Source organism: Brachyhypopomus gauderio, chromosome 4 (genome assembly GCF_052324685.1).
Source record: "Brachyhypopomus gauderio isolate BG-103 chromosome 4, BGAUD_0.2, whole genome shotgun sequence".
NCBI classification, from domain to species: Eukaryota; Metazoa; Chordata; class Actinopteri; order Gymnotiformes; family Hypopomidae; genus Brachyhypopomus; species Brachyhypopomus gauderio.
The window spans coordinates 5,235,079-5,259,620 of record NC_135214.1 but is presented as its reverse complement, the minus strand read 5'-3'; the positions used below and the strand labels follow the sequence as shown (position 1 = coordinate 5,259,620).

Below are 24,542 nucleotides of genomic sequence, written 5' to 3'. Positions count from 1 at the left end.
AACAACAGACAGGCAATTTGTTGACTTATTTGCTGCCTGAGGTTTGTTTTTAAGGCTGGAGTGTTGGATGTGCCCTGTCGAACAAAGTCAGATATGGTTAAAACAACTGTGTGCAAGAGTTCAACGCGTGGATGGTAATTTCACACCAGACGCTGGCGGAGAGATGTGCTACGTAACTACGGAACAACTTCTGAGCAACACAGAGGCTCTTTAGATTAGCATGCGTAGCTGTAATAGCACATGCTAAGTGTTACACAATCAAAGTGCTGCATTGTCTCAGCAGCAATGAAACAGCTATGTCAACTCTCCAAAGGGTTGCTGCCTCACCACAGAGCATGCAGACATGGCCGCTTTTGTTCACGTGTTCTCTTAAAAAGCTTCAAAGGCATCTCACTTCAGGTTTTATCCATCACCTGTACAATAAATGCAGTTTTGTCTTGCCAGCAGGTTGTCACGCATGGCTTAGCAAGAGTATTAGAGCTGTGAACACAGTCGCTGAAGCATGCAGGAACGGTATAGGACAGAAGAATAACACAGTCACATTACAATCCAGTTTTCAATTATGCTATCCTTTCCTTCAGTGTGTCTAAATGAAGACAGAGAGAGAACGAGGGAGGGAGGGAGGGAGGGAGGGAGGGAGGGAGGGGGAACTACTCTGTCACTCGTCACTCTCCTCTCTCTTAACCTTTGAAATCACTCTATTAATGACATATATTGCTATCACATTCACATTCAAGATCTGAATAATGTTAATGACACTGTGGCATGATGTCAAATTTCATGTTAATTATTTGACAGCAGCCTTCTTCACATTGATGTCCTGCATGTACAATGATTCTGATATTGACTTTTAGGACATACAGTACCTATGTTGCCTTTTATCTCAGATCTCACCTCCTCTATGTAAAGCTTGATACGGTGTTCCTGCTTTGTGAAGACTGACTGACTTACGTCTTCACCTAGGTAAGCTAAAAGGCCAAAAAGTCCTTAAACCCCATCCGCTGTGACCGTTTCACAGGGCGACTTATTCTTCACCTTCTCCTACAGCCACCGGGAAAGAGCTCCAGTGCCAGCAAAGGGGCATAATCAATGGGTAATGTTGCAAATGGCAGCGCGGGTTGTTCACAGGTCAAAAATAAATATGAGATTGGCGGCTACGTGAGCTGTCAGACAGAAAGGAATAGGGGCAGACTTGAATCCCACCCTGCATCTCTTGGAAAGTCATTAGGTCATAGGAGTATGGAGGATGGAGAGTGAGAGCTTCTCTATAATGAAGCTTTGGCACTCCGGTGGGAGGCAACGCTGGAGGCCAACGCTTTCGATCGGCAGATCTGAAAATTAATGTTTTGAAGTGCGATCTGCAAAGGGTCCCCACAGGCACCTGCTGGCTGCCAAATCTGAGAATGTTCAAATGTTCAAGGCGTTCTGATTACAGGCATGCTGTCAGTCCATATCAGCGCACCCGTCTCTATCAGAAATATTGGACCTGACAGACAGGATGTGCTAAATAATTCAAATTTTGGCACCCGGACACAAGCTATTTTGACAAGACCTCTTTAACGTATTCTACTGGGAAAGAACAAAAAAATATCTCAGATTGTCGAATGAAATGGCTGAAAGTCTATTCAGGAGGAATACGGTTATGTGGTATTAGTTTCATCCTCCAGAAACTGTAAGAATGTTGCTATTATTTCTCTAAAATGTCTGTAAGAGGAAATATGTTAAAAATAGAAAGGTTCCACATCCAATCAGCTGTTGGAGATAATGTTTTTTTTTCTGTCTGAAGCACAAACTAATAATCTTTGGCCTTGGAAAGTAGTCTGAAAATGATTTTTTCTTAAGATATAAATGGAATGGCCTGTTTTGCATGGTGCTTGATCATAAAAAATATTCTTCAATCTGAGGTCAAAAACAGACATATCTAACACTAGATATTTTAGCATATTTTTTTATGCAAGAATAAAGCATTACCATTGCATATAGCATAATTCTGAAACAATTCTAGCCCTTAACAATGATGAACGACATGAAAGTTTAACAAGAAACAGATGGCCAAAGCCCTCCTCTACCACACAAGCAATACATAAATACATTTAAAAATTCCACACAAGTCTTATATCCTGTAGTAAAACTCTTACAATGTACTGAATCACAGCATAGATTGTATTTCCCATGAATATATCCCATTTGTGTGTGGTTCGAACTGTCCAGCTCTACTCCAATGAAAAACCAATGCATTGATAAATTACACATCATATACTGTTTATATCTAGAAAACAAATATCCAGCCCTGACATCCACACTTAATTCCCCTTAATCAAATTGCAGTTCATATTTCCATTGTGTCAGTGTGTCTTTGCCAAGTCTTCTTTTGCCCCGTGCAATTTCTAAGCCGTGTCTTGATTTTTGTGTCTTTAGATCATTCTGGTTTTGACCCTTGCTTGCATATTTTCTGGTTTTATCCTTCTGTCTGTTTCTTTGGTTATTCCCCCTGTTTCTGTCTTGTTTTTTCTAGACTTTGGCCTTAATCTGTGTCATTACCTTGAACCTGGGTCACCCCTTGATTACTAAAGTTATTGATTGAAGCATATGCAAGCGACTTGTCATTGTCTCATGAACCTGATATATTAGTAAAGCATTCAAAGGCAAACGGATCTCCCTGTACTGCTGGGCAGCTCATGTTAATTTGTTCAGTATCAAGGTGGTTAAGTCAAGTCTTGCATGAAGAACCCTAATACATTAGATTCATTTGATGGGAAGCATCCTGGTCCATCTCCCTGTTGAAAACATCACATACTGCCCCTCTCCACACCATCTTGGTAAAATATAAAATCACTCAAACAAAACAATGCCTGTACCATTTCTGGGTCTGGGAACATTAACGTGCCACCAACCCAGATGAGTGGCTGCCAAAGAACAGTGATGTGTGTCCACAGCCTTCTTATTGGTCATGTGATAGCCAATCAGAAGTCTGGCTGCAAATACGCACTGAATGTTGATAGCACCGGATTTTGAGATAGAAGATATATGGGTGTACCATTACGGCCGGGGCTCAGGAAACCTTTGAGAATTGCCACTGGAGAGGCTTTGAATATCTTCCTCACAAAATAACCTCCTGCAGAGACGTATCGTCCTTACCAAAAACAACAGAAGTGGAGACCAAAGAGCTATCAAATACCAATGTTTCACCCAGCTATGTTATGTGCAGGAAGGACAACACAATGCATTGAAAAGGGGCTTATTTCTAAATATTTTTCAACCATATGTCACAAAAAAGTAAATAAAAATAGAAAAGAAATCTTCTGCTTGGCGGAGGGGATTCAGTACTTCTGTATCCCTCCTCCTATTACTCTCGTACACCCCCCCCCCCCCCCCCCCCCCCCCCCCTTGACCCCACATGACCCTGGTTCAGCACTCATAATGCTCCTGGACATGTGTGCAGGCTTCTGCTCTTCCGTGCGGTTGGAAGCTTGCTTTTGTGCACGTTGAGCTTTGGCTACATAATTCTTTGACTGTGGCTCCTGAAACATTGTGTGATATCTGATGAACACTCTAATTCAGCTTTTAATTCCTACTCACTTCCTGTAGAAGTGTAGAAAGTTAATATCTGCTAATGTCTACATTACAATAATAATCTAACTTGGCTATGTTACTGATCTTTTCTAATAAACTCATATATGCCTTTCTTTTAATAGACCAGCTGCTTAATTCCTTCAGAAAATCAATTGCATCTCTACACGTGCCTTTTAAGACTTTGTAAGCATGAGATGTATACTAGCACTGACTGTGGACCTCTTTCAGTATGTATTTAGATGTATTCAGTTTTCTTTCCTGCTGCACCTTCAACAAAACCTTTTTGACTCATACAATTTACTGTCAACTGTTATAAAATTAGCACCATCAACATACCTGAAGAAAAGAAAAACAGTTATTCTCTTGATAAACAGCTTTAAACTCAACCTTCTTAAGTCCTTAAAAACATAAGGAGGTTTTTTTTACGTGGATATAATTCAAGTACAGAAATAAGCCTTACACTGAAGTGCAGACATATGCGGTCATGGTAGAAATGTTGTTTGTTATATTCAGGACCAGCACAGATGCACTGATCTATTGAAGAGTGGTGCAATTAGAAAAAGAGGTTGGGCTGGTCACATGATCCACAGGTGTGGTTAGGCATGCTACCCAAACCTCCAATCAAATATCACATTCCTCTCATACACTTTAAAAGCCAAGTGTATGTGGTGATATGTGGCAATTTCAGAGTGGCAGCAAAAATTTATAAATAAATAAATAATCTTGGACATATTTGTCAGGTATGTACAGAGTTGCAATGCCAAGTAATATGTCGCTCAATTATACACATTTTTTAGTCCATATTATTATTATTATTGATTTGCCGTTGTTACTCTGCATTGTGACGAAAATATAATGACTATTTACATAATTGTATAATGACATGACAACATTTAGTTTCTCTTATGAAAAATAAATTAACCAACTGTATGTTAGGAATTGGGAAAAATATTTTTAGTGGGTTAATGTTCAGGTGAAAATCCCACTGAGGTAAACTGGACATGTTCGTAGGAAAATGCTGTGTTTGTGATAAGAGCTGATCTGAGGACGCAGTATCACAAGTGTGATTTTAAGCCAAAATGTGTTTCAAACTAATGTCACACCAGCAGATTTTTTTTATGTCACACCCAACTTTTCACAGGAACCGTTATTTCGGTCCACCAAATTAACAAATGGCAATAAATGTCTGTGCACCCTACGAAATGACTGAAATGTGGTGTTAGGGATTTTTAATGTCCCTGACATGACATTAGAGCTCATGAAGTCATTCTGGCTCACACACTGGATTAACAAGACATGCATGGAATGTCAGAGAACCAGGGCAGTTTGATGGTAAGTGGGTTACAAACCACAGATGGACAAGGTGAGATAATATGGAGTTAATATAATGCTACTTCAACATCAAGACCAATGGAAGAGGCTCCATGAATTACTTGAGGAAACTATGGGTGAAGATAAGACCTTTTCTGTGCTGACAAACAGTCAAGTCCACGAACGTCAAATTAATCATATTCTCGAACTAAAGGTAATACGCCACGGTTTAAAAACAGCAACTACCGCTGAATTTGTGATAGAGTTTGTTTCTTAAAACCAGGAGCTCCAGGGTGTATATCTAATATTTTATTTTGTCCCAGCTGGTGGCATCCCAAAAAAAATCGATAATGACTAAACTACTGACACTGACCTAGATTCCCCTGATTCGATGTCATGCTACCATCATTATGCAAGCAGATATGAATGTTGCGCCACCAGTGTAACTGATCATCAACACGCTGACAGAGATCCTTAAGGGTATGAAGATAACAAATGTGCCCTCCTTGATCAGGAACCAGTGAGCATCACAGATGGCTAAGGGCAGGTTATAAACATTAAGAACTGGCAGCACCTGGGCTTGCGTTGATCCATGCCCAGAAACTGTATATCCATACAGCAGTGCAAATAAACCAGCTGCTAGCTGCTATCTCCCTCCAGGGCCATTTTACACAAGGCAGGACAGGACCGATCGTGAAAGTCCACAACAAGGGACAAGCGCCATCCACCTACAAAGCCATAACCTGACTATCCCACAATATGGAAGGTCCTGTAAGGAAATGTGGCCACTAAGCTGAATGAGAGTGTGTGTAAAAGCATATGAGCACTGCTAAGAATGGGGACGGGAATCAAGACCAGATACTCAAAGCACCAGCTACTGACAGACAGAATGGATCAACTAAAAGAAAGCATATGATCCAAGTGCATCTCCATGGGCAGTCGAGTGCCTTGTACATTGTCAATAAAACCAAAGAGCCTTATGTGCAGGGTTGCAATGCTTCCTGGGTAAGACTTTCAGAGCCCAAAGGAACATAACACCACTAGAACCCAACTTGACAATTCCTGTAAGATAATCAGATCATCAGTAAGAATGAGAACAAACTAAGTTCTCATTCTCATCTCTAAGAGACCTACCACTAACCACTTCCTGAATGACCTCTGAACGCCAAGACAGGCAGGGACACAAACTCACTCATCCACTTGAACGAGATCTAAGACATTAGAATATCATTCTGGTGAGACGTGTGGCCTCCCGATAGTAAAACAAAAAGAAAAAGTCAGCAGAACAAACAGGCATTATTTACAACATGCTGTATTACAGAGCTGGAGGACTTCTACGAACATCTGGGCGTTCTCAAACCACACAGGAACCATTAAACAGAACCCAGACAGAGACAATGGGGGTTCCTCCTCAAGACAGGCTTTCAAAAACATGATGACGCACCAGTCACCATATGCACAACCATGCACTTCTTCTACAAAAGAAGAAAGGCTGGCTACTGATAAAGACCAGACAACTCCTCACAATTAAGTTATATTGCTCACAGAAGCCAGGCTAACATCAGCTTGTTAAGATAATCCAGCACCTAGAGGCTTGTGGGGACATACTCTTAGTGTCACAACCAAGTGGTAGGGATCAAGTTCAGAATTATATGAAGGTTATATGATCTGGACAAGTCTGGTCAAATGGACCGGTCCAGCCAGTCTACAAAGAGTAGTGGAAAAGACAGAAGATAAAATCCTGTGAATATATATAATATTCAAATCTATAAAATATATAGATCATATGAAAACCATGATTAAATACACACATAATTCAGACGCTAACCTATATTTTTAAATGGCATGCTTCAGTCCACCAACTAATTAATTCTGAAATCAAACAGCTAATTAATTCTGCTATTTTTCAATTCATGCCTCATACTAAGAACAAGAAGTAGATTTTGCTTAAGAAAACCGATGAAAAAACATAGTGCTACCAGATTCTAGTTTTTTTTCTGACATTTAAGGCTACATGCTCATATTAATAAAGCTGACCAGGATACTCCATCCTGGGACTAGTAAAAACCTGGTCTCAAGCGAGTCTTCCTTCCTAACCTACAGGAGAATTTGAAGCACTAGATTTATATTTTAATATCTGCAAAAGACAAATTAACAACATAAATTTCAACAAACCTACAAAAAATGTGATCTACCAAAGGAAGAATAATCAGCACTTTCTTTCAGCAAATTTCTTTTACTATTAAATGCCAGCTGATAAGAGTGAAACTGCTGTCATTTGGAAGATAACAACTTTAAAAGTAGGAAACAACCATGCAGCTTTTGACACCAGCTTCTATATGCAGAACATCTCCAACATTGCTCAACGTTGGCAGTCCTTCATTCACTATTAATCATGCCATTTCAGCAGGACACCTCCCCATTCCACACACAATCTTCCTGGAGCTGATCCTCGCTGTAGCCAATTTTGATTTTCTCCTCAACAATTCATAAAGATAAACAGCCCTGGACATCCTATTGTACCTGCGTGCTCCTCCCAACCTGAAATTATATCCCAGTTTCTGGATGACTTTTTTTTTCAAATCGGTTGATCAGTCCTTACATACATTCAAGAATTTTCACATTTTCTACAAAATGAAAAGAACACTTTGAAGAACGCTTCCTGACAACTCTCTGATTTTTTCAGTGAACATTAAAGGTTTATACATTGTCATTACTGATGAAGATGATTTGAGACCTATAAAACATTTTCTTGATACAAGACTTGAGAAAAACCCTCACACAGTTACTCTCTTAAAAATCTGTATTAACTCTGCACTGCTTCACCTTTGATTCCAGTTACTGATCACAAATAAGAAGAGTCAGGTTTCTGCACAATTAAATCAAGGCAAGCTGTGCCTCTGCAGGTTGTATGGGCACTTACATGGGAGCATCATATGCAAGCCTCATTGTGGGGTTTCTTGAGAAATATTTCTGAACAATATACAACACCCGTACCTTCAGCATTTCTGGGATACATCCATGACATTCTTGGTTCTGCTACATACACATTAGAAGAGCTCCATCTGTTTTACTCCTTCTCCAACTTCCACCCAGGTCTGGATTATATATGGAAGATAGCACATCCTGGCATGAGGAGAACCTTTTTTTAGATGTTTCAGTTAAGTCTAAAAATTCAGAATGAAATACCACCATATTATAAACCTACAGATTGTCGTTCATATTTGCACTACAACGGTTCACATTCCAAGACCTGCAACAACTCCGTCCTTAACTATTAAGACTTACAGATTTGTTCTTCAGAAAAATCTGGAAATGTGTCAACATTTTCATAATTGTATATTTCCTGAAGACTAAAGGAATTGTAGTTTATGTCTTTGCTCCTATTTTAACTGTTCAGAGAGTAGACTCACACTGTTAAAACAAGAATTCCTTCGGTCCTGACATCCTATCAATAAAACAGTGACTAACGTAAAACTTCCAGAATGACGCAGAGACCACATCCCTTTTTAAGGATTCTCCACTAATCTCCTACAGATGAGACAAACCCGTCTTGTCATGAGTGTGATAAATGACCACCAATGATTTGGGACCCAATCGGTATGTGAGCAGTATTTAGTGAGACATTTCAAACACAGCCTATTGAATGAATGCAAATGTCAGAACATACCCAGGAAACATTGCAACGTGGTGCAGTTTTCATTTCAGCAGGAAAAACAATGGGTGACAATATGTAATCAAAAATAAAATAACATGTTTTACATTACATATATATGAGATTAGCAAAAAAATATAAAAATCATCCTGCATGTACATTCTTTCCATGTGTTTTTACACTGATACAGCTAGCTGTTAGCATCATGTCTTTTATGGATGTTCATGTATAGGAATCCCAATATGATTGTACCTAGATTAGCCCACTAAGCAAAACAGAAACTTTTAGAGGCATTTTACCTTTGAATTTTAATATGATCATGTACAATTGGTATTCTTTTTGTTTCTATACTAATTAACAAGCTTTACAGAAAAGCTTACAAATGAGGTGTATAAAGGTAAAAGCTAATCAATTTGAACCTTTTGCCTAGCACGTATGCCATATTTATCTTAAGTTATCAGCTCATCTGAGATTTTGATATTATAGTTAGCTAACCCTAGCATAGTGTTTATACAAACACTATACACTAAAACCTATTCAATTTGTTTTGCCAATGGTTCCTGGAAACACCTTTGCTGCAACAGAAATACAGAGGGTAGTATCTTAAAATGCGATTATTTAACTCATTTAAATGCATGCACACACAAATCAATCACTCTTTTAAGCTGCATTAAACATTAATTTTTAAATAGCTTACAGGCTGCAGGTGGTATACTGCATTATGGAAGCCCTTGGAGATTTATTAAGGTTATTAAGGTTATACAATTTCCTGTGTTCTGTAGACAACAAAAAGGAATAACAATAGAAATCTTAGCAGTTTTTGACTATTTTATGCATTTATGTTGTTTTATGTACAGACAGAGCTGGTTATGGTATAAACGAAGGGAAAATGTACTCATTCGATGTACAGCTATTGTGATCATTCTTTTAAATTGTCAGTATGACAATTTACACAATATGTACACAATCCATGGCAAACGTAATATGCAAATTCACAAAGCAATCGATTCAGTGGCATGCAGGTTTGTGTTTCTAGCCCAGGGCGGGAGTGTGGCTCCCCCGTCCCCTTGAACTGCAAGTGGCCATTTGTGTGACGCAGGTGTTATGCATTTCTGAGCTATCGGAGAAAGTGGCTAAGGCATGTTGAAGATTATTGAAATGCAAGGTTTGTGTAGGAGGCTTATGACCTGCAAGTATGAGAGAGAGAGAGAGAGAGAGAGAGAGAGAGAGAGAGAGAGAGCAAGCAGTGTGAATGTTCACTCCGGAGCTGTACGTTCTCTGCAGTGCTTTGATCATTTTATTCATTTGTCCGTACAGCACCAACAACTTTTAAAGAAAGCAACCAGCGACAGTTGTAGCTCGAGTCCTTCTGCCATGCAGTGGAGGGCACACAAAACACAACAATTACGTACGGACAGATTACACACTAATAGCGTTCAGGTCCATGCACAAGTGACATAACACATGCTGGATCCATCCCCTAGAACTTCTGAAGCCCTTTATTTGCACAGCAGATGAAGGACTTCAGTACAACACGCCCTGTTTCTCCTAAAATCTTGCGTATTTCACAGCAATGTTGAATTTGAAATCCCCTTTCTGTGTGTGTGTGTGTGAGAGAGAGAGAGAGAGAGAGAGAGAGAGAGACCTCTCTTTTAAAGACATCAACTTGAAAGCTGAGCAAATACTACACTTAGCTCATGACACCAGCACCTCCTGCCCTATCTGTCTCTGGGTGTGGACTCTAGGGCCTGGAGTTCAGCTCATGCTTCTCTTACCTTCTTCATACTGATGAAATACGTGTGTTAATATACGAGTGTTTATTCTGTGACACAGCTAGCACTCCGTCACAGCAGTCTGACTTTGTCTGTGTCTGACTGTGTCTGTGTCTCATATGAAATCGATGGCAAAGCAGTGTCGTCTGTTACTGTCTTCTCAAGAACCATCTCCTTAGCAACAAAACCCCAAAACATACTAAAATTGTAACTGAGAATACATACACACACAAAACTATTTAGATAGTCTAAAATTACTACATTACACCCAATTACCATTTGGAGTTCCAAGTGGCGCTACAAGTGTAGAAAGCTACATTTTGCTAGCCACAGGACACCACTGAATGCATCACCAGACTTTATTTCTCAAGCAATCTATTGCCTCCAATAATAGACTTGAATAAGTAATCAGAACAGCTGTTACCTCAATGCAATAGATTAGTTATCTTTACATGATAATAGTTAATAGTCTCCTACTGAAGAGATTGTAGTTTTGCAGGGTTGCACCCCCCCCCCCCCCCCACACACACACACACACACTCCCCCAGGGGCAAGCCAGCTCACACTCAGGAGTACATGTATTTACCTTTAGCCCCAGAGTCTGGAATCCCCATATGGAACACCCATTCCTTTGCATGGAACATAAGCCCTTTGTGTATTTGCTATATTTGGAAATGACTGTGTGGGCAGTGACGTAGTGACGTATACACACACACACACACACACACACACACACCTATAAAACATAGGTATGGTAGATATATATGCTATGGTAGATATACATACTATGTCAGTAGATGAATCTACCCACACAGTCATTTCCACAAATTATGTCTGAACCCCAAAATCCAATTCCAATCTGTTAAGGAGAAATTGCAGAGCTGATTTGAACACTTAACTCTGTAGGCTGAACACAGCCATAGCAAACTTGGTTGCTTTATGTGCCAAAGTGAGACTGACCTGTAACCATTCACCACTGCTTTTCTCTTACCATTAAAGCTTGCCACATTATTAATATTTTTGCTGGAGTATAAAAAATAAGAATTTTTCTCAGATTCATGAAAGCCCCGTGTATTCGTCTTAAGCTTCATCCTGTTGATTTTTCTCAAGGATAAAGCACCACGGTCTCCTTTGACCTTTCCACACATCTGATTCTTACAGGAGAAGCAGTGTCAACCATCCAAGCCAGACCCATCACAAACAACATGTGGTATTATCTGTCTGATACACGCTTGCTGCCGAAAGAGCACAGATACGCCGGTTTTTAATTTTTTTCTTTTTTCACAGAAGTATTGAGCAGCATTTGAGATGAGCATTCTTCATCTTGCCGAGTGCCATGAAGGCCTGTGACAGGCGTGTTTGGAGGCTGAGTGCTTTATCTCCCCTCCTCCTGCAGAACACTGAGGCACACAGGCAATGCAGAGAGAATAACACCCTCCTCTGACAAGGAGACTGGAGAAAACAAAACGAGCAAGCATATCTCTAATTACAACAAAAAGAGTCAAAGAAAGAATGAAAAAACTCAGCCGTGGCAGACCAGCACAGAGAGCTTATTTAGAGAAAGACATATAGTCATAAACACAGAGTGATTAAGGTAACAATGACAGATATCCTACACCAGACAGGAAAGAAAGGTGTGTGTGTGTGTGTGTGTTGGGGCCTGTCTCCCACCTTTCTCCACCCTAGGGAACTTCACACTAGTTCCTTAATCCTGACTGAAGCAATCAGGCTTATCTCAGCCCTGACAGCTACTCATCATTAGCATGGTAGAACCTGGTAGCAGCAGTACTTATTCCCCTGTTGGCTTTAACAGAGAGATGCTTGTGGAAATGGCGCCACCTGGAGACCTGGAGGGTACCAGGTTAGCACAGCCGATGAAAGAAAGAGTTCTTTCACACCTCAGAGACTGCCCTGCTGGTGAGCTCTCTAACACGCACGCTGGTTCATTCCTTTTTCTCTTTCTTTTCTTCTGTGTCCTGTTCCCTTCTACTCTCCATCTACAGGGGTCTACGGAGGGGTCATTTGCGCCTATGAAGGAGTCATCAGCTCATGTGGTCTTTGTTCTGGTTTTGACCTTGTGCCCAGGCTAGGAGCCCTCTGTGGTCATTGTGCCACAGCACCCACCTGACCACCACTGGCATCTCCTCCACGTTCCTGGTGACCCAGTCCCTGGATGGTCTCCTGCTCTTTTTCTTCATCTCCCTGGTCTGCCGATGTTCTTGACATGCACTCAAGGGGATGTCACATTTTTTTCTCTGCTGCTGATTGGACCACACTGACTTTGGCTCCAGCCTGACACTTTCAGTATCTCCTTGCCAGCCGCATAATCACTACCTGTATCGATTCTATTTGTCTACGGTCTTCACAAAGTCCTGATGCTGTAACATGCATTACTTTTCATAAGTAATCTAGGTTTTATTAATCCAGTTTTAACCTTGTTGCCTGTCTCTGTTTATGATTGCATAAATGTTACATGTTCTCCACACATGTTTCCATGTAATCTGTCCCGACAATCTCTGGGAAACCCAGAATAAAGCTTCTCTGTGCTTACAGTGTGTGGTACAGCCAGAACATCTGAATAGTCTGTAAAGTGAGCTTACTCCCCCATAACACGGGATGCCACAGGTAGAGGATTCCTCCTCCGCTCTGTGATAAAATGACTCTAAACGGAGCACACACACAGAAAAACAGGCCCGAGGTATCTTGCTCCACTGAGGCCACAGATAGTGGCCTCATACATGGACCCGGGAGGCCAAATATTTGCGACAATGTGGCTCTATCTTAAACGATCAGAGCCACCCCCCCCCCCCCACCCCGACTGACTGAGGTTATGTGTTACTGGAAGGTTCAATGTCTATAGGAGAAAAGTATGTGAAGTGCATATAAAGCGGTGTAATATGATTGAGTGCATGTATAATTAGTCAGTGTGTCTATCAAAAAAAAAAAAAAGAAATTGAATGTGGATGAATGGGATTATGTTCTGAAACCTGCAATTAATTGCATTGGGTAATTAATTCTATCAAAGGACATTATTAAAAATAGGAGCAAGCTTCTTTTAATGCCCCAGGACCTTTCTCTTTGTGGTTGGGAGGATGAATTACCCTGCTGTGTGGCTTGCCGAGAGCATTCTAGCATTGTGCCCTCAGCCCCCGCTGTATGCCAGGTGGCAGCTGGGACAGTTCCCCTTTAATCTGACTTGGTGGCTCCGGTTCACTGCCACTACAGCAGGCATGGTGCAGGGGAATATGGGAAACGCAGTCTCTTTCCAAAGCTGTGCTGGCTACATCCTGGGCTCTTGGGTGTTTGGTCATGCATGCTGGACACAAGAGATGAAACTAATAATATCCCAAGTGTTGTGTAACACTGAAAACTTGAAGGCAACCTAACAGGCATCAAGGTCAAAAGCACATGAACACCACACAGAGATGTAAACCTACAGTGCTCCACTGTCAGTGCATTTAAGTTCCTTTCCGTTTCCATGCTATGCATCCAAATGAGAGTTTCATTCCACAGAGGTGACTTTCCTGAAACCTTTGTAGCACTAAATACATTGCAACTTTGTCATGATTACTTGTTAAAATACATTTACAGCAATTGATCTCATTGATCTTAGTTTAGAACATTAATGTTAAAATCAAGCAAGTCATATGAGATAGATAGATAGATAGATATTCCTTCATCAGCTGTGCAAAGTGCTTTATATATATGACTATAGCCTATCATCTCTCTCTCTCTCTCTCTCTCTCTCTCTCTCTCTCTCTCTCTCTCTCTCTCTCTCTCTATATATATATATATATATATATATATATATATATATGTATGTGTGTGTGTGTGTGTGTGTGTGTGTGTGTGTGTGTGTGTGATTAAAGAGGCTCAATAGTCTCTCTGATTTATATAGCATTGGCACACAAGAATCAGAGAAATCAGAGAATAATACAATTTCTGCTGAAAGAATATCTCTTTATTTATAATGTGATGTCACCACACTGGTAACCAAAAGACACACAACTCCAACATGAAATGCCACAACGCGACTAATCCATAGACATGCGCACAAATCCACTATACAACTATTTACAAAATTTACATTTTAAACTCAGTAAAATCTGCCAGAGCTGCATGGCATTTTGGGAGTCGTCACCATGCTGCTCTGTGATTTGCTACTGATCCCTGCACACACATCCCTAGTGAGACCTGCTATCCCTGGCTGTGCAAGTCATTCACTCATGTTTGTCAAACACTGGCGTCGCCCTGATGGTACTTAGCAAGCTGCTACACAGCACCGGGACTGTGTTCTTCAACGTACCTTGCTCTGGGCACGTTGTTCTCCTCTGACCTTGGCAGACAGTTGAATACAGACTCTGTAGGCATTCTGAGCTCACGGCATCAGAAGAGCTGGACTGAACCTTCTTGATTTCTGCATGGCAGAATGGCGTGCCTGCAGGGCCATCAGCAGGTGACAGTCACTCCCACACTAGTGCCGTGCCGTGCGGAGGGGGGAGTGTCTGCTTGAACCACTCTGCAAGGCTATTGCTCAAGAGACACAGCAGTGCAGTCGGAATCATCTAGATGCCCAGCTGGTTGCAGGCCTCAGCCGTGGCCGCCGTCTCCACGCCGCACTCCGGGTTCCTTTGGTGCTCCTGTGCCGCCCCAAACATGCAGAACACTTTCCCCAAACAGCCACACAGTGATTCCTGGAATAATGGTGAGAAAGAGGTTTAGGACATCCACGGGGACTCTGTCCATCAGTGCACCAGAACTGAGAGGCTGGTGAGGAGCATTGGACTGGCACAACAGGGCTTCCTTCACTGGTCGCAGCAATGTGCACACGGGTCCACATGTAGAAACATCTGCTTCAGTCCTGCACCGGCCACCACCTCCTCCTACACATAGTACAGCAGCTTGTACAGCATTTAGAGACTGGCCCAGCCAGCAAGAAGTACCCTAACAGTGGTGTTCATCTCACTTGGAGACATCCACATGTCATGTGTGAAGGAACACCTCACAGTGTCGGTGTCAGTCCAGTATTACTGGGGGCAACTACAGCAGCTCTGGGGTACTTCAGGGCACTATTTTCTGCCCTGTCCTTGAGGTGCACACAGTAATGACATTCTTTGGTTGACAAAGCTGTGATGTCCTGCGAAACCCGCTCCAGGCTTGTAAGCAAGCGGTCGACGTCGGTTGAGTCAGTTGGTTATTTCATCTTGTCCTCAGCGTGAAGGAGCGTTCCGTGTCATAGCAGTGACACCAACAGATGGGGTCAGTTATGGCACCACGATACACCGACTGTTGTATTGTCCCCTCTTCCTACACCATCATTACACCAGTCACTCCATTGCCATTCAACAGGGGTGTCTGCTTTGCACATCGCCTCTTCCTTGAGTTCTCCCACTACATAGCATTGTGGTGCTAGCCACGGCTTCTTCTGATGCCGAGACTGAGTTTTGCCCTCTGCCCCAGAGGCGGGTACTTGGAGTGAGTCATGCTGGACACATCACCTCAGCTTGTCCGGCATCGGCACATGGAGGAAACGTTTGAGCTCTGACTCTTCCCGTACGGTCTTCTCGAACATCGGGCATGCACGGTGAACCATCGTGCTCAGGTCTGCCACCAGCATGCTTATTGACTCTTGCTTAAGTCTCCATTTCTCTGGGAGCAGCTGCCTGGCCAATAACACTGCCAGCACCTGTTGTGCTGGGGCAGATCCATGTGTATTGCATTTTCCTCCAGCACCAGGCATAGCTGTTGTGGTGATGGCCAGCATCCTGTCACACTGCCGGGTGACCACTTGCAGCTGTGCAGTGTGCACCTTTGCCGTTGAAGCTTGGAAGGTGGACGCTGGCCCAGTCGTTGGCATGCTACATGTTGGCACTCTGCTGCCATTGTTCCTCACACACCGGGCACCAGCCAAGCTCCTCTGATGAACTGCTCTGTTAGTCGTCTTCTTCAGACAGTCCCTACGCTCTCAGCTGCCTTCACCTGTCTGGTGGAGGCAGGCAAAATGCTCAGTTTCATCTTTCTCCAATCTGTGTCTTCTTCTCCGCCCACTTTCAAGTTTGTTGATGTGCTGCTCGGTTTCCCCCAGCTTGGTGGTGCAAACTTCTAACACCAAAGTCGTGGTGGCACAGAAGAAGAATGCTCTTTCTGATAAAAAAATAGCTCATTGTTTGTAATGTGAAGTTTTAACCACACATCTCAAAGGTTGTAAACAAATTTCTAATAGACTAATTAACTAAAATGACACAAATGGACTAAATCAATCAACTGGACACAAATCTACCATTCAATTTACTTTAACTTTTAAACTAAATAAAGTCTTCAAAATGATGCAAAGCATGCTTTTCTTCACTCTCTGTCCACATAATGACTTCAAATACAGTTTACAGTAATATAAGAGAGAGAGTACTGAACATGTTTTTCAATGTAGAATTTAGAATTTTATACCTATATTGACTATAGACTTTTATGAGATATTTTGAGGGGTCTGTATTGTCAGCTTTATGATGAATCTTTAGACTTCATCAAAATTGCAATTTATTCAGTGTTTCATTAAATTACATAGTTCTGGTTGGCCAGCAGGTGAGTTTCATAAACATAAAGAAGGATTCATTTAATTTGAGATACTCAAAGGTGATCTAGCAAAACGTATGAACACACCTGATAAACAACTTAGTTTAACATTGAGTGGAATAAATTGCATCAGTATGTGCATGGCATCAGTATGAATTGCAACTCTACAGCAATAAATACAAGAAAAATGCATACTTTGTCTGATATATTAAATAAAGACTCTTCTTCATCACCACCCCCCAAATAAAAAGAGAAAAGTGTCTTTAATCAATGTATGCTGAAATATTTCCAAAAACCTCAGTCTTATATCCAATGCTTCTGAATAATTCATCTGCAACGGAAGAGGACCAAAACAAATCATGTAGTTTGAACACAGGTCACCTCCCCCTTGCCCAACACTATTTTCTCAGGATAATTTTCCAATATGATGCCACTATGCCACAAGCCAAGTTTTACAGCTGAATAATATTATATTGTACTCAAACAGTGCCAAATCGTTACGAGGCTGTCATACAACTTCACACGACAACGTCCTATTGAAGAACGTAACCGTATTTTTTAAAAACACACATAAATGCTCCAGTATTGGTGATTGTATTCGTCAGCATCAATTGTTTTAACCTGCGTGTGATGGCAAATACACAATGAAAGCCCTGTGGCACACAATAAAACCACCAGACCCTCCCTTCAGGTCGCACAGACGATGGTTCCAGCAAGTCACCAAAGAATACTGATGTTCCAGTCACAGGCCAGCAGACACCGTGGGCTTCACAGAAACAGCTGCACACCTCAAGCCTCAATCTATCCATCCATTAAAGGTCAGGGCCCTTAATGACTCAGCTGGATCTGCGGTCAGCTCCAACCAAACTTCAACTGGACCAAATGAGGCATGCAATAGAACACCTAAGGAAGCAATGAGCAGTTCCATACAGGTGTTAGATGGATCACTTCCTGAGGCGCTGGTGCTGCTCTTAGCAGAACCTAAACACTCTGCCATGTCATTTTCCCCTTCACAATCAGTTTTCTCCTTCACAATCACGCTGCCGTCACACAGCACACCGCGCAGTTTTTAAGTGGCTCCAATGGTTAAGAATCTTCGAGTCATTCACTAAGCTGTTCCTTTTCTAATTGTCGAGGGGCTGAGGCCACTGGGCTAATTATTTGCTTGGCAGGTTTGAAATACCTGAAACTGAGGCGTAGGATTCCAGCACTGCCCTGGAGGTCTGTGAACGAGTTCCATATGGCAGATATATAAAAAAAAATGCTAACACTTCTAGAAGTAAGACATTTGAGACACAGCTGCAAAACATTTATGAAAATAAAAGAAAAGTGACCTGAGGGTTGGTTTTGTGCAGTCTTGGCAGGACAGCTGCACATGTAATTCAGTCACAGTGATATGTCCTCGTTTTAGCGTCACTAAGTATTTCCAGTTAACGAAGTCACAGCTGATCACATGATCACACTGGGCAAGGCTTTCCAGAGCATTTTAAAGTTTTAACTTTTCTAAGACAGGGAGGTGTCCTCCCGCTGAGTGGGGATGTACCCTGGGGCTGGGATTCACATGCTACAACTGGGGGGGGGGGGGATGGGGGCGGGATCCCTCTTCCCCCGTTGCTATGCTACATACTATACCACACGGTTGAGCTGTAACCATAACGGTCTCCTTTGGGCTGCTTTGAAGCACGACTGAGTTCAAAAAGCCACTGTGTCACCCTACAGTCAGACAGAAGAAGGTATTTGTTGAGCTTCATTTCAAAGTGCCGCCACACTCTCTGGAGAAACTTACCCGGGTCTTGGAAATTGTGTGCAGCAAAGGTATGGAAGATATAAAAAGGTGCATATGTAAAATGAAGAACAGCTATTTATGTGTATGGTTAAAAATGTATGTTCCTTTTGCCTCTACACTGTGCCATTCTAGTTAATAATGCACATATAATTGAACACAGTTTCAAAGAACAAGGTAAATGTACATTTACAATAATGCAGGAAATGCAATCCTTTTGTTAACATCTGACTGGTAGTCTCTCTCTACCCTTATTGACTCTGCTCCAATACCAGGTACAACTCACAGTTGGACAATAAGCTAACACAGCATGCTACAATATAATCTCATTTCATTATGCTCTAAGGCTGCCTCCATGATTTCATTATAAAATGATCGCACTTAACCTGCATTCTATGTGTCAACATATACTCTTTAAAGAGAATAAGTTTCCTACAACCTTGTGACGTCTGCTATGGCTGATGGATATAAGACTGAGACAAAGGGTGGTCTGATGAAGCCGTAGTTACACCACTGTCTTTCCATCAGAGAAGCCAGTGGTGTAAACCCCTGGCTGATATTCACTGGAAAAGATGGCAAACACTGATTGAGACTGCACTGCAATAGATGTGAGACTGAGCAATTTCACAAGACACACTAAATTACCCTGAACCAGAAGCCCTGGGATGACAATGACAGCATTTTTACCCTTGTTATGGTATCTTAAAAACACTTAAAAAGCACATGAGAGACACAAGTCAGCACGATGAACAGAAGTCTTCAGAAAGACTCAATCTTAGGGATGAACATATCATTCAGCTATAGAGTTCAGACTTAAAAGCACAAGCTTTAGCTAATCACTGAACAGAGTTAGTGAGATTTTCTGATGTTCATCTGATTTGATGAATATGCTGCTTTAGAAATGCATATTTCTTCTGAATCGATTATATAAAACTATAAAAATTAAGCATAAATTAGAATAGGCACAAGATGGGACCAACACTAAGTGTGTTTATTTATTTATTTTCATAGAACGGCAGACACAAAAAAATCAGAACACTTAAAACAGGTGCCAATTTCCCAATTTTCACGTTTAAAGTTTAAATAAATTTCACACATTTACGAATGAACACCTTATGCAGTGCTTTAAAAGTGACATTAGTGAATGGGATGATTATAAGAGCGACTAGGTAACTGCTGCCCCTCGTCAGCTACTTACCTGCATAAGGACTCAAACAGATGTGTGACATGTTCATGTAGATCACTCAGATCACTGATACTTCACCAACTCCAAGATCACGTTTGCTATACTAAACGGTGGACGCTGCCGTTGTGTTTCGCCGCAGCCAAACGCTTGTGTACATATTATACCGTGAATGTTAACTATATTTACTCTAACGCCGAATATTCGTGCGCCACATTAATTTGTCGTTCATTCCTTTCACGGGAACAACGTTGCTCCATGAACTTACATCCCATAAAACAAACCACACACCCCCAACCCCGATGTGAGGTAGCTGGGTTATCACGCGTCTCTCTACCTGCTGCCTTGTGTTTAATATCATGGCATGCACAACCTTTCTGTTCTTAATCTGGTCCGATTTTTTTTCAATTGTGCAAAGAACACAGAAAGAAGAGTGACGTCAATGTTTAATAGTTGCCTAAAACTAGACTGAAGGACTGAAATTCAAATCTAGGTCTGTGATTAATAAAGTCCGTCAGGAGGGCAGTGATCCGAAACCCGCACATGTATCCTAAGGCAAACTGAGCACGCGTAACGTTAAAGGTGAAATGTAACAGTCTAATCGCCTGTTCGCAGTACACATGCATGGCGTTACAAGTTTGACGATGGTGCGCAACCCCCGACTTGCATCCTTACCTTTCTCTGAACCGGCGCTTCTCAGCGTTTGGACATTTGCGAATATATCCCCGAATCCCAGAATGACAAGAGCGACAAGGATAAATTCGGACATGGTTGCAGAGTGAGGGCGAAGGCCACTTGACTTCTTTGACTGAAGTCCGTGTCCAGCCCTCCAGTCGAGCGCCGTTATTCAGAGATGACAAGCGAAATTTATCTGCAGGACGGACCAACCCTGCTCCACTCCGCGCGCTCAGAACCTAGGCGTACACACGAGAGCGCGAGCGACAGTGTGAGCAGAGAGAGGGAGGGAGGGAGGGAGGGAGAGAGAGAGAGAGAGAGAGAGAGGCGGGGGAAGAGCAAATAGACTGCGGACGACACCGCAATAGTGCGCGAGCGTCTTGACTTTGAGCAGCTCTACGTAATCCAGCGTCGCGCGACACAAACCTGAACTGCGGTGACCGTTTGTGCCCACAAACTAGCAGAGACCTCGCTGGCTATTACAACATATTACGGTTAACAATTATGTGAAATGTTTCAAGTTATGAATGACTAAATGGTAATAAAATCAGAACACACCCTCACGGTCAAATAAACACTCGACATGTCTCCTCTTTTTGGCCAGTTCTTTTGGAGGGGGGGTGCATTGTCTTCCTGATAACAGTTTTACATGAACCTCTTCAAGTGTTGCAGAGCTTAAAATACTGTGTCCAGATCCTAAAGAGAAACACTTAGAGGAGTAAATCATGCGCCTGTTTCATCATAAATATGGGATACAGGGTAGGCTGTACACATTTATCTGCATTTTATTTGCAGAGCAGCAAATCACATATAGTGTGGGATATCAAGCTATGCGGTGAAGCAAAGTGATCAGTCAAAGCATAAACCTTACCTGGACTTACCTGGGGTTTGGCTGGACTGGAAGGAACCCAATCAGTAGAACAGGTCCTGCTTTCCACCCAAAGAACTCTGATCATTGCAGAACTTTTGATAGAGAATAATTCCAAAGCAGTAATGATTATCACCTAGTCAGTGCCCCCCTGAGGATGGCTAATGATGTTTAATTTTCAGCAAAACAATCTTCTCACACCAAACACTTTGGCGTCTTCTGGAGTCTGTCCTGTCCTACTCTTGTTGTATTTTTCCTTTGTTGTCTGGCCTTGAATGGGATGTACAACTTCAGACAGGTGAACTTTTGTAGGTCTTTATCAATATTTTTTCATGTTTGTTTATTTGGTGCGGTCCCAAAGTCCCCGTGTAATGCATATTTAAATGACATTACATGAAGCAAACAAGATGTGTGGGGCCACAAGATAAAATTGTGAAGACACACAGTGAAGTCTGTGTTTTCGGAACTGAAAGCATGAGAGTTGCCCACACAGTGGACAACCCACGGCTCGCTCCAGGGATGGCCCCTGCGTCTGCGCCTCCATTTTCCTCTGAAACACGGGCGCTTCGCGGGCTTTGCGGCCGCCGCTAGCAGCTTTGCTTCATCCTCCTGTAAAACGTGCATCCAATTGCATTTCTCCATGTTTCTCTGTGACAGTTGCTTTATTTCCATCCAACCATCGTTTGGAAGTGAAAAATACTGTTAAAAGGAAAAAATTACATTTGAGGTGGAATTTTCCCACTATAAATAATAACAATGCATTACAAAAGAAATGACATCGGCCAAAAACAGAGAAGTAATGGAAACAAACTCTTCAAGGATATCTCACATTGTTTGGACAACCTCTCTGTATTTTTGCATTTGCTGTGACTCCCATATGTAAGGTAGCTTTCGCCAATGAATCACTCTTTCTAGTGCCAGGATTTTCAGTCTAATGCCTTCATCTACGAGCAAGAAATGTTCCATTAGCAGAAATCAAAGACATAACATCACTCGCGGAGTTATATTAATTTGCTTGTCTACAGGCCTTTTCGTTTTTGTTCTGAAAGTGTTTGTACAGGTGTTAGATATGATATGCAGGATGTTTATTCCTCCAAAACAGACTGGACATCTTGGTATTTGTTATTATCTATTGCAGTTTCAAGTACAATCACATTATGACATATGATATTTACTCTGTCTCTAAAGAGATTATAAATTGTATCTCAGAAGCACTGTCAGATAATGATGACATTCTCAAGGTCTCCCATCAACAGCTTCAGGGCAGTTTTTGTTTAAGGAGTCTGAGTGATGTCTCTTTTGTCTTGTGGGTCTTCATTCTAATAAAGTGCAAATGTCCAGCATGCAGTCACTGTAAATTCTCTAGAAATGATTGACCTTTTCTTAAAGGTCAACAATTAAGTACTCTGTAGTCTGCGTAATCTTACTAGTCGGCTCAAATGACAGTCTGTGTTAGGTGAAGAGAACATATTTATATGACTCCAGTGGTTGAAAGAATCAAAAACTTTCAAGAAGGCGGCTTATTTCCTTCAGACGAGCCTTGCTATGTACGTTAGCACAGACCGTCTGTGATACAACATTCCTATTAGACACTAGCCAGCACAGTTTTATGGCTCCCTGCCATGCAAGTAATATATCACTAATGCTCATTTTGCCAAATGCAGGAGGACGCGGCTTCATAAACACTTCAGTTATGACTCTTCTTCAACAGGCAAAATGCTTCACTTAATTTGGCACCGGTGACAACTAGAAGAGTATTATTATGGCAGAAAATACTCAGCATGTGTAAATATGTTGTCAGGTAAGGTTAAACATCGGCGGCTCACTCACTCTCGTGGCTGTAATCTCACCTTTGACCTTAATTAGCAGGAGGGATGCAGAGAGAGAACAGAGACTGCAGGAATGCAAATCCCTTGTGCTAATAATTATTCTGGCGCAGTAGCAGGGGGCTTTGCCCCTGTCAATAGCAGTGATGCTCACACTGAACCCCTGGGCCCTGCCACGGTTCCACAAGCCCACTGGCACATGTGTGAACATGACACCCAGTCGGCTCGGTGACATTGCATCCAGGTTTATTCACAGCCCTCTCTCTCTCTCTGTGCATGCTTTATAAGCCAGACAATTGCATCCGCTCCCAACACAGTCGAGGTATGTGTACCAGTTCGGCCGGTTGCATAACTGTCTGGAGAGCCGGGTTCCAGTAATGCGTCGGGACGGGGTGTTATCACCCAGGCTACAGCCGTGACCTGTTTTCTGCATTCTGAGTGTGCTCACAATCAGACTCCTTTTATTAGACTGCTCACTCAGTGCCCTTCTCCTGGGAAGAGTCTTAGCAAAAAAACAACAACAGCGTCCACGCTTAAGTGTGCTACAGTATTTGTGTTTTCTCCAGTATTATCATATAGCATTCACAGCAACAGGACGGCCGTGTATTGGATTCGAGTGTACTTGTTTTGGGAAGAAAGAGCAGAATTTGAAATGAGAGGTGAGGTTTGGGCGGGTGTCTTACTGTAACACTCTAGCACTAACATAGTGTGCCCTGGGGTGAATGATTGATCCCAGGGCCTGAAAAAAACTAGTTAATCAAGAGTCCAGATGACAGCTGTGTATTAGACGAATCTACTTCAGTCATGGAGGAAAAAAATTGTATTGCACTCTTTGCTCCATCTCCCCCATATCTGCAGGGCCTTTGGGATCAGACTGGCCCACATCTATGTAGAATCCTGTCTGAAATACCTCTGTCTGTGTGTGTGTGTGTGTGTGTGTGTGTGAGAGAGAGAGAGAGAGAGAGAGAGAGAGAGAGAGAGAGAGAGAGAGAGAGAGAGAGAGAGAGAGAAATTGAGTTCATCTACTCTATGAAATAAGTAGTATCATCAAGGTGATTTAAGAGTTCAGACTCACTGTCATCTGGGTGATAAATTAATGGTGACATTGTTCCTCTACTACCCCAGGGGTTCACTGAGCTGCGTATTTCAGACTTTCACAGTGATAGGAAAGCAAACATATTTATCAAGAAATTCAGAAACAATGTGCTTTTCATATTTTGTCACAGATGCCAGATTGTTACTTAGTAAATATTGATATCCTGGGGATTGTAGATTAATACGCAATTCAAAATCTCAATTATGAAACGTGCGCAGAGCTATTCGTCC

At 42.0% G+C, this 24,542-nt stretch overlaps 1 protein-coding gene across 7 annotated transcripts in view; it reads right to left on the bottom strand.

Annotated features, from left to right (window-relative positions):
* The window catches only part of lrp1bb (low density lipoprotein receptor-related protein 1Bb), a 211,034-nt gene extending 190,223 nt beyond the window's left edge, over nt 1–20,811 (bottom strand). For 3 of the 7 annotated variants that reach the window (XM_077001727.1, XM_077001729.1, XM_077001728.1), the window contains exon 1: nt 20,523–20,806. In XM_077001727.1, the coding sequence (XP_076857842.1) occupies nt 20,523–20,616 (94 nt within the window). In that variant the 5' untranslated portion in view covers nt 20,617–20,806. Of the gene's footprint in view, nt 1–20,522 lie in introns of all 7 variants that reach the window. The other 4 variants (XM_077001731.1, XM_077001732.1, XR_013130308.1 and 1 more) reach the window with 3 other exon arrangements.
* Nucleotides 20,812–24,542: the final 3,731 nt, after the last annotated feature.